General features: G+C 43.6%; 2 protein-coding genes across 3 annotated transcripts; both read right to left on the bottom strand.

Moving 5' to 3' along the window:
* Positions 1-828: 828 nt before the first annotated feature.
* On the bottom strand, positions 829-6,397 carry ZMAT2 (zinc finger matrin-type 2). Its single transcript, XM_045491021.1, has 6 exons — positions 6,269-6,397; positions 5,840-5,933; positions 4,638-4,761; positions 3,141-3,214; positions 2,556-2,701; positions 829-1,842 (listed from the first exon to the last, which is right to left on the bottom strand). Exons 1-6 carry the CDS (start codon positions 6,284-6,286, stop codon positions 1,699-1,701), a joined length of 600 nt encoding a protein of 199 aa, XP_045346977.1. The 5' UTR covers positions 6,287-6,397; the 3' UTR covers positions 829-1,698.
* Positions 5,839-14,866, bottom strand: LOC123604608 (histidine--tRNA ligase, mitochondrial). 2 transcript variants are annotated; one of them, XM_045490952.1, is made up of 14 exons: positions 14,605-14,866; positions 12,836-12,910; positions 12,199-12,318; positions 11,985-12,080; positions 11,131-11,256; positions 10,916-11,023; positions 10,561-10,659; positions 10,280-10,373; positions 9,504-9,631; positions 9,171-9,410; positions 8,865-8,981; positions 8,503-8,649; positions 7,678-7,938; positions 5,839-5,933 (listed from the first exon to the last, which is right to left on the bottom strand). In XM_045490952.1, exons 1-13 carry the CDS (start codon positions 14,710-14,712, stop codon positions 7,879-7,881), a joined length of 1,518 nt encoding a protein of 505 aa, XP_045346908.1. In that variant the 5' UTR covers positions 14,713-14,866; the 3' UTR covers positions 5,839-5,933; positions 7,678-7,878. The 2 variants fall into 2 exon arrangements, with proteins under 2 accessions (XP_045346908.1, XP_045346917.1); XM_045490961.1 differs by having other exon boundaries at positions 5,859-5,933; positions 12,836-12,988; positions 14,605-14,716.
* Between the last annotated feature and the right edge of the window lie 65 nt (positions 14,867-14,931).

The raw sequence follows: 14,931 nt of genomic DNA, 5'->3' as shown, positions 1-14,931 counted from the left end.
CAGCAAGGGAATTACGTACAAAAGTCCAAAGGAAAGAGTATAGTACTTTAAGGGATCCAAAGGTGACTCAGATGCTTCAAGGGGGCTACATGAGGCAGAGAACGTAAACAAGGCATATATGGTGGCAGCCTTGTTAACCCACATAGAGTCCTCTTTTCAGGATACAGAAGTTTGTGTAACTATTGTTGGTTTATTTAAGGGACTGATTTTTTTTCTTCTGTATCCCTGGGACGCACAGTACCCAATCCAGGGATTTTCAAAGCTTTTTTTTTTTTTTTTTTAGTTCAGCAATCTGTGTGATCTAATGCTCAAGTTACACCAAAGTAGGGAAGGCAGTTTCTCAGTGGTTCTGAATGGGGCTGGGAGCAGGGATTTCACCATATCCTGGGGACACAATCTTAGCTGTCATACTTGGGGAGGAGGTGCACTACAAGCAGAGGCTAGGGATATTGCTAAACATCCTAAAATGCACAAGACAGCCTCCAGAACAAAGAATTAGCCAACCGAAAATGTCAACAGTGCCAAAACCCAGTAACCCTGTGCTAAGTCTAACTGCAGATAATAAGGAACACACAAAGTTCAACCCTCAACTCTGCTGTTCCAAAAAAGAGACCAAAGGAGGCTAAAATTAGAGAAAAAGTTTTGTTCAGTCTCCTCCGGATACACATCCCATCAGAGGAAAATACAACTCGTGCTGAAGGAACCTAGGGAAAAAAAAGTGACAGGACTCAAATGAAGGGAGAAGAAAGAATAAGCTCTATATGTAAATACTCAGTGTATGAAGAAAAAAACAATACACAGGGAAGAATATGGAATGTTCCCACCAAATGTGAATAGGCCCAGTCAATGCCATTTATTATACATGTTGAACAGTCTCTGAGACCCAAGGGCTCCCAAATGAAGTTTTTTTTCCTTTTTCTTTTTTGCATCAAACAGGTTCTTCCAAGAGCCTGCTCACAAGGAAGAAAAAAAAGAGTAATCCTCAATAAAATGAAACAAACAGGAAACGCTCAACAGTCTACATATGAAGAACAAAGGTTAAAAAACTCACCAGACAAAAACCACACCAAACACTCGTCCCATTTAATTTCCTGTTACATGCACTGAAGGAGCCAAGAACATCAGGCCCCAAGGCAGCAATGCTCTGAGGTTCTAGCTCAGGCTCCCCCTAGGTGACAAATTCATGCACACACGCCCGCACATACCAGACCCAGGCAGAAATACACATGCATGCACAGGTGGCAGAAAACCAGAGGAGGTTGAGGGGGATAGAAGGCTGGTCAAAAATATGCTAGCAACTGGAAACTGGGGACCCAGAGAACCCTTCTGCTGCAGGCTAAGCCAAGAGTCAAAATTAAAACAAAGGGAGAACACAGGATCAATGTAGTATGCTCAGGTAAGAGGTTGGACAGATGAAGAGGGAAAGATGCAGGGGGAGTTTAGGGAAAGCAGCCTCAGAAGAGGTTTTTATTGGGAACTCAGGCAGAGGTCCTGTGACTCCAGTGACATACTGAGGCTGAAGGAACATGCCACAGCATTTCCTCTGCATCCTGTGCTCTTTCCCAAAGTAGAGGGAAACCACAAACACCCACCCTCAAGCCCTCCCCATTGCCACTCTTAAGGACTTTCCCAAGTACCCCGGAAAAAAAATGACCCCCCTCACACACAAAGTTAGCAAAGGGCCAAGCATAGAAAGCCTCAGTAACTCTTCTTGGTGGAACCAAAGCCAGAGAAGCCCATCACAGCTGCCATCTCATCATCCTCCTCAAATGTCAAGTCCTCCTCAGCCCTCCTTTTCTTCTCCTTCTGTTTCTCTTTCTTGTAGGCTTTGGCCTTTTCCTCCTAGGGGGGAAATCACTCAGAATCAGTTCAGACTCCTGAGCCAAAGATTGAAAGAGACAAGTGAGGTCAAGATTCCTTTCTATCTTTAGGAGAAAGCAATTAAAGACAAATAAAATTTTAAGAACAGAAGAAAAGCCACACTAAAGATTATAAGAAACAACAAAGAGAAATTTTAGCCTGTGAAGAGCACTTCTCAGTCCTACGTTCCAGGTTATCTCTGGTTCTTAAAAAAGGTTATGGAAGCAAAACCACATAATAGTACCTATCATCCTGGGGCACACAGCACATGCCAGGAATTGGTCTATGTGCTTTGTGTAGATTATATATTAAGATCTCTAATATGGGGAAACCGAGACATGGAGAAGTTCTATAACTTGCCCAAGAGTCATAGCCAGTAAGTGAAGGAAACAGAATTCTGACCCAGTCAGGCTGGTTCCACATGCCTCTTGGGGACTAGGTGTATTTAACCCCTCCTGCAGTAAGAAAAAAAGTAAGTAGGCCCAGAGAGTCCACGAAAAAAGAATAGGTTTACAGCCATATTCTTAAGATCATGAGAGTCCCAAAGGCAGTAAAGGTTTCCCCCAATATAGAGAAATTCAGGATACAATTATCCTCTGGGGGTGGGAGTGGAATGAGGAAGAATGCTTCCCCATGATTCATAACATAAAACTCAAAGCTAGGGGATAAAAGATGGAAGAACAGCAGAGCCTTACTTCTTCTCTGAGCTCCTTCATCCTTTCCTCAAAATCATAATCCTTCTGTTTCTCTTCCATCTTCTTCTTGTTGACTTCAAAACGTTTCTTCACCTGATCCAAGGTGGAACGTTCCACACGCATAGACATGCCCAGATTTCGCTGATCTGGGTGGGATCAACAGTGAAAAAGGTAATGTCAGTACATCCCCAGTCCCTCAAAGTCTTTTCTTGACATTATATTAAAAAAAAAAAAATTCTCATAAAATACAAAGCAAAAATAATTATGGCTGGAAAAAACTCCGTTGGCTTTACTTGTTCCCAGAAGCAGCAGCTACAGATAGCCAAGATGCAAGTGGTGTTCAACTGCCTTTACTGAGCAAATGCATACCAGTGGGGACAGCTAGGCCATGGAAAAGACCATGGTCTTCTTGTTGAAAGCTTGAAACAGTGTCTCATCCAGGGCCTCCAGAAACATTAGATAATGAAGTAAAGGATGCCCTGTACTGAAGCAATTGGAGTATTTCTCAGGCATTAAAAAAAGATCCAACAGAAACTACCCTTTCCCCAAACCCAGCCCTAAGCATAAACTACCTCCAAGCCTTACGTTTCTTTCCATTAATGTGATCCAGGAAGTTGATGGAGTCCTTCACAACACAGTCACAGACATTGCAGTAATACCTAGCAAACAGAATAAATAGCACTTGTGGTCAAATCTAGCTATAAGGATCTTTTTTTTTTTTAATTTTTTTTTTTTAATGTTTATTTATTTTTGAGACAGACAGAGACAGAGCACGAACAGGGGAGGGACAGAGAGAAAGGGAGACACAGAATCTGAAACGGGCTCCAGGCTCTGAGCTGTCAGCACAGAGCCCGATGCGGGGCTCGAACTCACGGACCGTGAGATCATGACCTGAGCCGAAGTCGGATGCTTAACTGACTGCCCCACTAGCTATAAGGATCTTAATGTTTTCAGCCAAGAAACTCCTAGTTTTTAGGTAAATTTTCTTTTTACAAGAAGGCACGTCTGATTTTCATAAAGCTTTATCTCTTGGAAGAATATGGTAGCCAACCTCCATGACGCCAAAATTCCTGGTATTCCTACCTTGTGTAGTCCCCTCCCAATTTGTACTAGGGTTAGTCTGTGACTAAAAGAATATGTCAAAAGTGATGCTATGTCACTTACAAAATAAGGTTATTAAAAAAAAAGTGGCTTCTGTCTTAGTCTGTCCATGTCTTACTCTGGGGAAGCCACTATGGAGCAGCACTATGGAGAAGCCCATGGGGCAAAGAACTGAGGCCTCTAAAGCACTGCCACATGAAAAAGCCTTCAATCAAATGATTCAGCTCCACTTACACCTCAGATGAAGGCAGACCCACCAGACACCTATACTGTAGCTTTGTGAAACCCTGAGCCAGAACCACCTCGCTAAGCCTTTCCCAGATTATTTAGACACAGAAATTGTGAGCTATTTGTTATTTCATGATGCTAAATTTTGGATTTGTTAACTTACAAAGCAAGAGAGAACTAATACAAAGAGGAATGATGTTAGTGGATTTTCTAAGCAACTCAAACATGTCATTCATTGCTATCTGTTTTGCCCTCCTGCTAGAAAGACTAAGTGAACATGGAAGTAGTAGTGGTGGGCAAAAGAATAAAGAGTTGTTGTAGGACGCTTCTTACCATGGGAGGCAGGTAGTCAGGAGGAAGGTGTATAACCAAGCAATCCATAACAACTACAGCCTCTGCAGCCAGTCTGGAACCTCAACTCCCTTTATTCAACAGCTCCTAGGCTCCATTCTATCTCCACCTAATCTCTCCCCTAAATATCTCTTCAGTAGTTCTTTTCCTCATTTCTTCTTTAAAATATTAAGTAGCACTTACAGTACTAGTATGAATAAGCCTACCAACTGACTCCTCCTAGAGACACTATTATGTTTAGTTGAGACCTTGGGGGAACAAAGAAAAACAAACTTAAAGGTAGAATTGTAGGCAACAAGGTTGTTATCCTGGGGCCAGGGAACCTCCTCAACACCTGCTAAAAGCAACAGAGAGTTTATTATACCTATTCCTGGCTCCTGAGAAAGATGAAAAGTCACTCACCCTCCCATCTCTGATTGTGGTGTGGTCTTAGTAATGACAATTGTCTTCCCAAGCTTGGATTCCAGGTCCACCTTGTAGTCTCTATGCCGGAGGAGCTCCCTTTTGACTGGCTGCACTGGTTTTCCTAAAGTATAATAGAGGAGAAAGTTTCTTCAATACTTCAGTTCTTGAACCAGAAAGGAAAAGAAATGCATGATACCCAAAATACAGGTGTCTACTCTCATTTCTTTCTTGAACCCAAAGCCAGGGACACAAGGAGCACTTCTAGCAGCACCTAGACAGAATCTCGACACAGGAAAAATGATAAGCAATCCCTAAACTATGTACAGCTTTTATCCACTTTAAAGCCAACAAGTCTAAAAGCAAAGTTTTTTTATTGATTAACTGAATTGAAAGGAGGAGTTCTGAATTTTCACAAAAAGCGAACTTTTAAAAGAGCAAAGACACTTTCAGACAGATACCCCAAGCATTAACACAGAAAAGAATCTTCACAGGGCTGGGGAAAATTTTTAAAGATCAACATTCAGGAAATACCTGTTATGTGGCTGGCACTACTGTACAAATTACATAAAAACTAAAAGGGTTAGTGTGTACAAGATGGTGTGAAACTAAAATGAAAGAAGAATGTATACGTTTGAAAACAGAAAATAAGACATTTATTTTTGTACAGCGGAATCTCTATCTAGGAGAGGAGCACCAACTCCCAACACTGTACATAGGGAGCAGTACTACTGAGCATCAGCTTAAAAAAAAAAAAAAAACCACACACACTCCTTAGTAGTACCCTTGCTCTTCTCAGACTACAAGGAAAGGTCTTAACTGAGCCAGTTCTTCTTCCCCTTAAGTGACTTCAAGGGAAAGAAGCCAGCCTCAATAGCAGAATGCACAGCAACAAAATACTCCACTTCTTTTCTGTCACTACTAAGGATTCCACTCTCTTATCTGTACTTCAGGAAAGTACGAAATGAGCCAAGCAAAAGGAGAGCAAGGAAGTAGAAGAAACAGAGGGGAAAACACCTCAAAACCGCTTCAGTCCTTCTTCTTGCTCTCATTTTATACATTAAGAACTCAAGGGGCAGGGAGGCAACGCTCTGCCAGAGGTTACACGGGGTAAAAGATCAATGCATTTCAACTCCCCACCGGCTCCCAGCTATGGCTTCGCCTCTACTATACCCACAGCCCTTGACGGAGCAGGCACGCACCATCCTTCTTTTCTCTCTCTTCCGTGAGCCTCTTCTCGGCAAGCTTCTCATATTCATCTTTGTCCCACTTTCGGCGAAAGTCCAAGTTTTTCGTCTGTAGAGAAAAAAGCGCTCAAGATTCGTCGCTAATCACGTCCGACCCCTATAGAAATGGAAAGACCCGCGTCTACGCGGCACGGCGTCCCGCGGACCTGTGGAGAGCGAAAACTCTCCGGACCACACCAGACTAAGGTAACCTCAGGACCCAAACCCAAGAGACCTCCGCGATTCCACAAACCCTGAACCAGAGCCCCACGGGGAAGCTCTTGAATCCGGGCCATTACACCACAAGGAGGTGTCGAGAAGCAGCCGGCTGCAGGATATTCCGCACTGAGAAGCCACCCTCTGCTCCGCGCCCGACCAAAGCCTCCACACACACACAACACCTACCCCGCTGCCGGACGCCATCTTCACTGCGAAGTGAATGGGAAGCCGGAAAATGACGTAAAAAGCGGCCTTGAGCCGTAAAGCAGGCTTGCCCTCCAATAAGCTTAGAGTCTCGTGTTCTAAACGAGCTAAGGACTGGAGGGCTTCTTAAACAAGCTTGTTGGCCCCTCCTCTGACCCAAGAAAATGACGCATGCGCAAGGGGGGGGTTTGAAGCAACACGGAAGTAAGGGTGCCTACAAACGTTTCTTTCCCCAGGCTTTCAAAACGTGCGTTGAAGGGCTGATTTAGTTCCACTCGTCTATTTTACAAACGAGGCAACGGTCCAGATCAGCGCCCTCTGATCTAAGCAATTTTGCGTGCGTTTGCCAAGAGTTTCTAAGTTTTCGTTAAGGCTGAATCGGTTATCAGGAGTTCTAGGTGTCCCATTTACCTGTATGCACTAAAGATACGGTCCTGACACCACAGTGTTTTTAAAGATTGCAGCCTTCCCAACGCACAAATACAAAATTCTTTTTGCACACTCTCTCCTTGTTTTGAAGCAACGCTAACACCCTTTGGTTAACTCATTTTTCCTTAAACTGAGGAATCTTACAGTCTTTCAATCTATAGGGCACAATTTAATTAACATGATTGGACTTGGAAAGGCCAGTCATCAGCAACTCTGTAGGGTGAAGAACTCTGACAGATGACTCACTATGTGTTGAGTTGGGGGTTGAGGGGTTAATGGGCAGCAGTCGGGAACTGTGACTGCTCCATTCACTGAATACAGAAGCATCACCCCAGGGAGGGTGCTCCTAGCTCTCAGAATTCTCTAGTGTACACTCAAGCATTTTCTATGGTCTATGCAAACCAATCTCTTGATGACAAATCACCCAAGCTACTTCATTTAATATTTTATTTAATACATTATCCAATCACTTCTAGAAAGGTCACCTCCATAGGAGAATATGGAATATAGTCAAAGTAGTAATTCTGGCACAGGAAATGGTCTCCAAAATCTCAAAAGATTAGACCATTGCATCAAGTCACCTATTAAATTCAACATTCAAAATTACTAAACAGACAGCCTCACTCTATGTGGATGGGCTAGAGACATGCCATATCAATATGAGCACTACTTTGCCCTCAGGATAGCATTCTGTCCTCAAACAAAAGAGAAACTAGCTGTTCCCCCTTCTTTGCTGTCTTCCAAAACTCCCTGGACAGGCCAAGGGCAGATTGTGGACAAATTCCCCAGAATCTGGTTCAGAAGCCACAGTAGGCTAAGATTCTGACTTTTGGTCTCAATGGTCTCAGCCTTAGGCAACTTTCCTAGAGCTTTGCTAAAAGCAACCATCTCAGTACCTATTGGCAGCATTCAATGGCACTTCAATTCTGCCTCTGCAGTTAGAGCATGTCTCTTTCACATACCAGCCATCTGCACCCATGCAGAATAGCTGCTTGCACTAGCCCAGGAGTCCTCAGGGCCTTCCACAGTTCTGTACCCAGAAAGGATGGAGGAGGCAGAGGAACTTGTCACCCATCCTGGCCAGCAGTTGTGAAGTCCATCAACAACTCAGTTCTAGAAGAAACATTTTCTAGAAAGAGCAGCAGATGGCAATCAGGCAAGAGTCAAGACTCAGATAGTCGCTTCTGAATTTCAGCCACAAGATTTTCCCGTTTAATAGCCACCTGTAACATAAAAGAACCTTCATGTGACAAACTATAGAGTGATACTAGATTCTTAGTCACTGCTTTTCCACATGCGTTTTACTCTGCATCTGCTCCCACTACTTATGCAACCAACAGGGAGAAGTATGGGCTTCAAGCTGGAATGGGCAATGTATGCCCTCAAGAGATTCTAACACCTGGGGCACCTGTCTCACTCAGTGAATACAGCATGTGACTCTTAATCTTGGAGTTCTGAGTTTGAGCCCCATGATGGGTGCTGAGATTACTGAAGAAATAAAATCTTTAGGGGCGCTTGAGTAGCTCAGTCATTTAAGCATCTGACTCTTGATTTACGCTCAGGTCATGATCTCACAGTCTGTGAGGCTGAGCTCTGCACTGGGCTCTATGCTGACAGTGTGAAGCCTCCTTGGGATTCTCTCTCTACCCCTCCCTTGCTCAGCCACTTGCAAAGTATGCTCTCTCTCTTTCTCTCTCAAAATAATTAAACATTAAAAACAAAAACAAAAACAAAAAAGAATCTAAGAAAGATAGAAACCCTTGGTGCCTTCCATTTCCCCCACTCACCTCCTCCCTGCTGGCCACTGAACGAAGCTTGATTATCCCTTCTTTCATTTCTTGCTCACCAATAATGACCACCAGTGGAATGCCCATGTCCTCACAGTAGTGCAGTTGCGTTAGTAGTTTAGGGTTGTTTTTATACAGCAGCTCTGCCTGAAAACAGTGAAGACAGAGTAAGGGGCTGAGGAATAACCACACTACTCAACCCCAGGAACAAGCATTGCCAAAGAAATAAGTACCTAACCCTTCTACTAGAAGACACTTTAGTGAAGACCAGAAATTTCTTAAGTTCCACCTTGCATAAGGTAGAAATGGCCACCTGAATGTCCACATATACCTAGATGACCTGGATATCAGATTTATCATACCTTGATCCCAGCATCCCAAAGTTCTGCAATTAGCTTCAACCGTTCATGAAGAAAGTTCTTCTGTGGTGTGGCCACAAACACCTGGGTCTCTGTAGTCCGTATCTTCTGACCAAAAGTCTGATTAAAGAGAGAGGAAAAACATAAAACTAATAAAAAAAAAAAAAAAAAGCCAAAACTTCCTGTGCATCAAAAACTTAAAAACAAAACAAAAAGGACAAAAAGAATCATCAGAAAAACAGTCCCACTGTATATCCAAAAACATGAGTTTAAGTCTCTAGCCCCACTCCACCCACACCTAAGACCTACCTTCATCCTCTGCTCCACAATAGAGAAGATTCGCTCTACCCCAATACTGAGTCCCACACACGGCACCTTGTGGCCCTTGGGGTCAAACATGCCCACCAGCTTATCATAGCGTCCACCAGCAGCCACACTGCCCACATTGAAGGACTCCTGAGCCTGAGCCGGGGTCTGTAGTAGCACTGCTTCATAGATTACTCCAGTATAGTAGTCCAGGCCCCGCGCTAGGCTTAGGTCAAAAGAGATCTGTGGGAACAAGGCTATAGTAAGTCCCAGAAAACACTCAGGACCCTGAGAGCCCCAAAGCTCAGCCAAAGGTCCACTGCCAACTCAGCTTACCTTCTCAGCAATTCCAAATAAAGTCAGGTATTCAAATAGCAGCTTCAAGTCCCCCAGGCCATCTAGAGCCTGCTTGTTCTGTGATAGTCTAGGATCCTGGAACATTTGCTCTATCAAGGAAACCCCCCCTAGGGAGACATATGGGGAGAAATAAGGTCTGTGCTATTCACCCAGATTTGTTTTATCCAAATTTATTCCTAATTTGTTCCAGCCAGTCCTCCTTACTTTATTTTTTAATGTTTATTTACTTGTTTTGAGAGAGAAAGAGAGAGTAAGCTCTCACAAATGCATGCAGAAGTGGGCCAGTAGGGGAGGGGCAGATAGAGAGGGAGAGATCAAGAATCCCAAGTAAGCTCTGCTGAGTCAGTGCACAGCCCAACTCGGGGCTCGATCCCATGACTCATGAGATCATGACCTGAACCAAAATCAGGAGTCAGACACTTAACCGAATGAGCAACCCAGGTGCTCCTACTCCTCTTCATTTTCTTACTAAAAAAAAGAAAAAAAAAAAGAAAAAAAAAAAAACTCAAAAATAAATAAACGTTAAAAAATAAAAAATAAAAAATAAAAAATCCTGATGTCTTATGACCAGACTCACCACTGCTTTTGCCATCTGAACACACAAAGTGGTTACACTAAGTAAAAGTGAAATTAAATTCAGACCAGGTTCTGATGTCACACATCTTCAGAAAGGAGCTGTTTCAGAGGCAGAAGTTTGTACACCCATCACCCTCACTCCACTTCTATCACATAGCCCATAAAACCCTGGTTCTTACCATGACATTGAACATAGTCCCCAATTCTATCAGCCACTTCAGGAGCCAGGCCTTTCTTTGCCACCATCTCATGTCTCACATCTTTCCAAGATATCTGTGCAAACACCCAAATATTAGCCCAGTTCCAAAATCCTTCTTTATCTAACTGGAAATGTCATGAGTACCTAACATTATACTCAGCAAAGTCAGAGGCAGCTCAGGAAATCCAGCGACAGGGGTATAGATTTGAGGGCAGGGCAGAGACTCGGATATGGTCTACTAAAACATGTCTTTTTTGTTACCTTGTCTAGTTTGTCTATCGAGGAGCAGATGGCATGGAACTTGCTTTCAGGAACACCGCAGACAGCAAACATCCCATCCAAAACCCGCCGATCATTGACCTGGGAACTCAGTGGAAGTAACACAAGTGCCTCGTCAATGCCCTTTCCCTCAAAACAATGGCAGTCCCTACTAGCCTGTCTCATAAAAATGACAGAAAAAAATTTCATAGGATGACTATATAGATATAGATAAAATTAAATAACTGTTCTGAGAAAATGCCAGATCTATAGGATTAAAGGCTGGGGTCACCTATGTTTTAGGACATAATCAGGCCAAATCCAGATTTTTCCCCTCAGTCCTTAGCCCTGGTCTCACCTTAATGATGAAGTCCCCCAGCTGCAATCCACTAAGAATTTCACACATGATCTTCAAACACTCTGCATCAGGGATCATAGGATCAAACTGACCAGCAATGTCAAAATCCTACAACAACGAAAAAGATGGGGGAAAAAAATCTTCACTGAGTAGCCAGTTCTCAGGTTGTAGCCTCCCAAACTATCAAACCATGCTGCCCTCATCAGGTCACTTACACACTGGCAGAACTCCCTGTAGCGGCCTTGGACTATGGTTGGGCTCTCCCGCCGCCACACTTTTCCAACATGGTAACGTTTCATCTTCTTCACCTTATTCATGGCCAGATAACGAGCAAAAGGGACCTCACATAAATAAGTTAAGGAGAAAGGATACTACATCCAAAGCTTAGGCCCAGTGTGTAGACATTTGAGAGGAATGAGCCATTATCGATTGGATCTCATCCACTAGGATGAGAACAAGGACCTTCTCTGTCTTGTTTCCCACTATTCCCAATGCCTAACAGTGCTTGACATTCAATATATATAAAGGAATGAAGGAATCTCTCCAAGCAAAAGTGCAAGTTCAGTAAAAAGCAGGGGAAGCTGGCCTACTGGCCACTGAATGAAACAGAAATGCCCCAAGAACTTCCAAGTATGGGCTATTACTTCCTATTCAGATCAATTCTCAACCATTTCAAAATAGTCAAGTTTCAGAACCTGGATTTCCTTGCAACTATGTCGATGTTTTTTAAAATAGAGGTCAAGAACCACCTGCCCATTCATGACCCCAGACGCCTGTTTACAATGTACATTGCTGAGCCCCACTCCAGCTATAGAATTAAGAATATCTGGGGGTAAGGGCCAGAAATCTGTATTTCTGCAGGCTTCCACAAGAGATTCTGATACATAATAAAGTTAAATGACAACGCTCCAGGCCAGGCTCTGCTGGCAGAATTGCTTTCTGGGAGGAACTAGAAGTAAAGGCTGCTGCAAACAGACCTAGGGGGCCCAGAGGCACTTTTGTCCCTTTTGTCAAAGAAAGTCGTCTGGGTTTGGAAAGAGATGTCAGTCTCCAACACTTAGAAAGATACAGTAAGGTCATAGCGCAGGGACAACAGCTCTCCACCCTGATCCTTCAGATCATAGATGAGCCCAGAGTCCTCTCCATACTTCTCAGTGAGCATTTCCTGCAGGGATCAAACAAAAAATGCCACAGTTCAAAGGACTCCAAAACACAGGCTAAAAGTTCTTTCAAAAACTGAAGACAGGTGAAGAAATGGAGTCCCAAAAGTTTTTCCTTCTTACCTTTAGCTCAAATGCGGGAGTATCTAACCTCTTTGCTCCATGACGTTTAAAGCAGTCAACAACCATATCAAGAATTTTCTCCCTCACAACCATCTGCTGGGGACTAAGATCTCTGGTGCCCTAGAAACCAATAGGAGCCATGGCCAAAACAAAGACAAAAAACAAGTCCATTTAAGACAAAGAGTTAAACAACATCTATAATCGAAGGTCTGAAGTTGAAATCTCTTTGAATTCAGATGAATGATCCTCATAAATATCTCAAGAATAGGGAATTTTTGGGGCGCCTGGGTGGCTCAGTCGGTTAAGCTTCCGACTTTGGCTCAGGTCATGATCTCATGGTCCGTGAGTTCAAGCCCCACGTCGGGCTCTGTGCTGACAGTGCAGAGCCTGGAGCCTGTTTCAGATTCTGTGTCTCCCTCTCTCTCTGCCCCTCCCCTGTTCATGCTCTGTCTCTCTCTGTCTCAAAAATAAATAAACGTTAAAAAAAAAAAAAAAAAAAAAGAATAGGGAATTTTTTTTTTGATTCGTCTAAAAAGACCTTAAAAGGGATTAGGAAGAGACAAGCAGAGCAGAGGGAAGAACTGAGGGCAGTCCTCCAAGGAACCCTAATAGGACAGGGTAGGGAAAAGGGCATTACCTTTGGGGTCTTGATGATAAAATTTGATTTCTCTTGTTGTGGTTTCAGTTGGGATGTTAACACTGCCTCTGCAAACTGTCAGAAAAAGGAATGTGAGGTGTGCTCCATTCAAGACTGTCCAGACCTGTGACACTTCTGGCCCTATGTCCAGACCTACAAAGACATTTGGCCCTGAGCAACAGGCAGACTGAACACTGTTTTATCTACTCCAATCTCAGCCTCACTCTAAAACATATGTTGTATGTGCATTATATATGTAAGACATATGAGGTCAGGTCTTTATCATAATTGTTTTTATTTATTTATTTATTTATTTATTTATTTTTAACGTTTATTCATTCCTGAGACAGAGAGAGAGACAGAGCATGAACGGGGGAGGAGCAAAGAGAGAGGGAGACACAGAATGGGAAGCAGGCTCCAGGCTCTGAGCCATCAGCCCAGAGCCCGACGCGGGGCTCGAACTCAGGACCGTGAGATCGCGAGATCGTGACCTGAGCTGAAGTCTGACGCCCAACCTACGGAGCCACCCAGGCGCCCCATAGTTGTTGTTTTTAAATGTATTCACTATATTTGGAGATTTTAAACATCTGAAAAAGCTTAAGCACCTGAGAACAATGAAGGCACAAAACAACCCACCACTACCACCGCCAACCATCCAGGAGTAGGGATTAGTATGATCTACAATTCTCAATTCCTACTCAAAGAGCAAAACCATAAATTTTTAATAAGATAGCAGCAGTCATCAGGCTTATTGACATGGAAAAAGCGACCTGAAGACAGAAAAGAACCAGCCCAAAACACAGAACATGCCCATGGAATGAACAGGAATGGATATCCAAATTGAACTAAAAAAAGCCAGATTAGTAGGATGCTGTGAATGAAAATTAATAATAAGATCTGAACCCTGTTATTTATGATAGCAAAGCCTCTGCTAGGGTGTTTGACAAAGTAAAACAGATTCGGTAGTTTGTTTATTAGCAGAAGGCTGTATGCTCCTTTCTGAAATATAGAGGGTGTGAGAGTTCCATATTTTGGCGGATTCTCTCCTCCAAAGGATGACAGTTCACAATCCTTCCTCTTTAATTCCAAAATCCTAAAACCTCTAAAAACCGAAAATGTTTTTTTGTTTTGTTTTGTTTGTTTTTGGAGGGATGGGCGTTGCTCATTTTGAGGTAAATTCTAATGTGAACTCAGCCCACTTATGGGCTTCAGTCATCTCACTTAATGGGAATATTCATATACTTTGCTTAAGAATGTGTTTGACTCTGGGGCACTTGGGTGGCTCAGTCGGTTGAGCGGCTTCGGCTCAGGTCATGATCTCTCAGTTCGTGAGTTTGAGCGCCGCATCGGGCTCTGTGCGGACAGCTCAGAGCCTAGAGTCGGCTTCAGATTCTGTGTCTCCCTCTCTCTGCCCCTTTCCCGCTCATGCTCTCTCTCTGTCTCCCAGAAAATGAATAAACGTTAATAAAAAAAAAAAAAAAGAATGTGTTTGACCCCAAGAGGTTCACATAAGGGATTGTGGACCTATATTATAAATGTATCCGTAGATAAATCATTTAACCTAGCTTACTGTTTCCTCAACAATAAAATGGAAATAATCACAACCTCTCAAGACTGCTATGAGGATTAAATGACAGAGCATCTAAAACGCTTAGCTTAGTACCCCTAAACTACTCAAAAAAACCTCACAATACTAATGGAGTGCAGGCCGCGAATCCCTGCTCCGGATCTGGAGATCCTGCCCCGACAGACCACTCAGCCTGGCTCACCTGGCTATGAAAATGGACCTCCCTGATGCACACAGCACGGGGCGACCGCAGAAGCTGGCCAAACAGTGAAGCCCAAGCCCTCATGTGCAGGAATCCGAACGGGGGCATCGTGTAGCAAGAAAGCGCTTTTCCGAGACAGGCGCCAAAACCTGGGAACTAAGCAGGTCGGACCTAGTAAGGGTGCAGAGCGCTGCAGAAGGTAGCCCTAGCACCCTGGAAGAGAGAATACTTCCGCACCTTCCAAACCCTACTGGCTGGCCCCGACCTCCCAGGCTCACGCCCAGTTTCCGTACTTCCGGTAGTAGCCGGAAGTGGTTTTGTGCTCGG

Source organism: Leopardus geoffroyi, chromosome A1 (genome assembly GCF_018350155.1).
Source record: "Leopardus geoffroyi isolate Oge1 chromosome A1, O.geoffroyi_Oge1_pat1.0, whole genome shotgun sequence".
In the NCBI taxonomy this organism is placed as follows: Eukaryota; Metazoa; Chordata; class Mammalia; order Carnivora; family Felidae; genus Leopardus; species Leopardus geoffroyi.
This window is presented reverse-complemented; position numbering and strand designations above follow the sequence as displayed.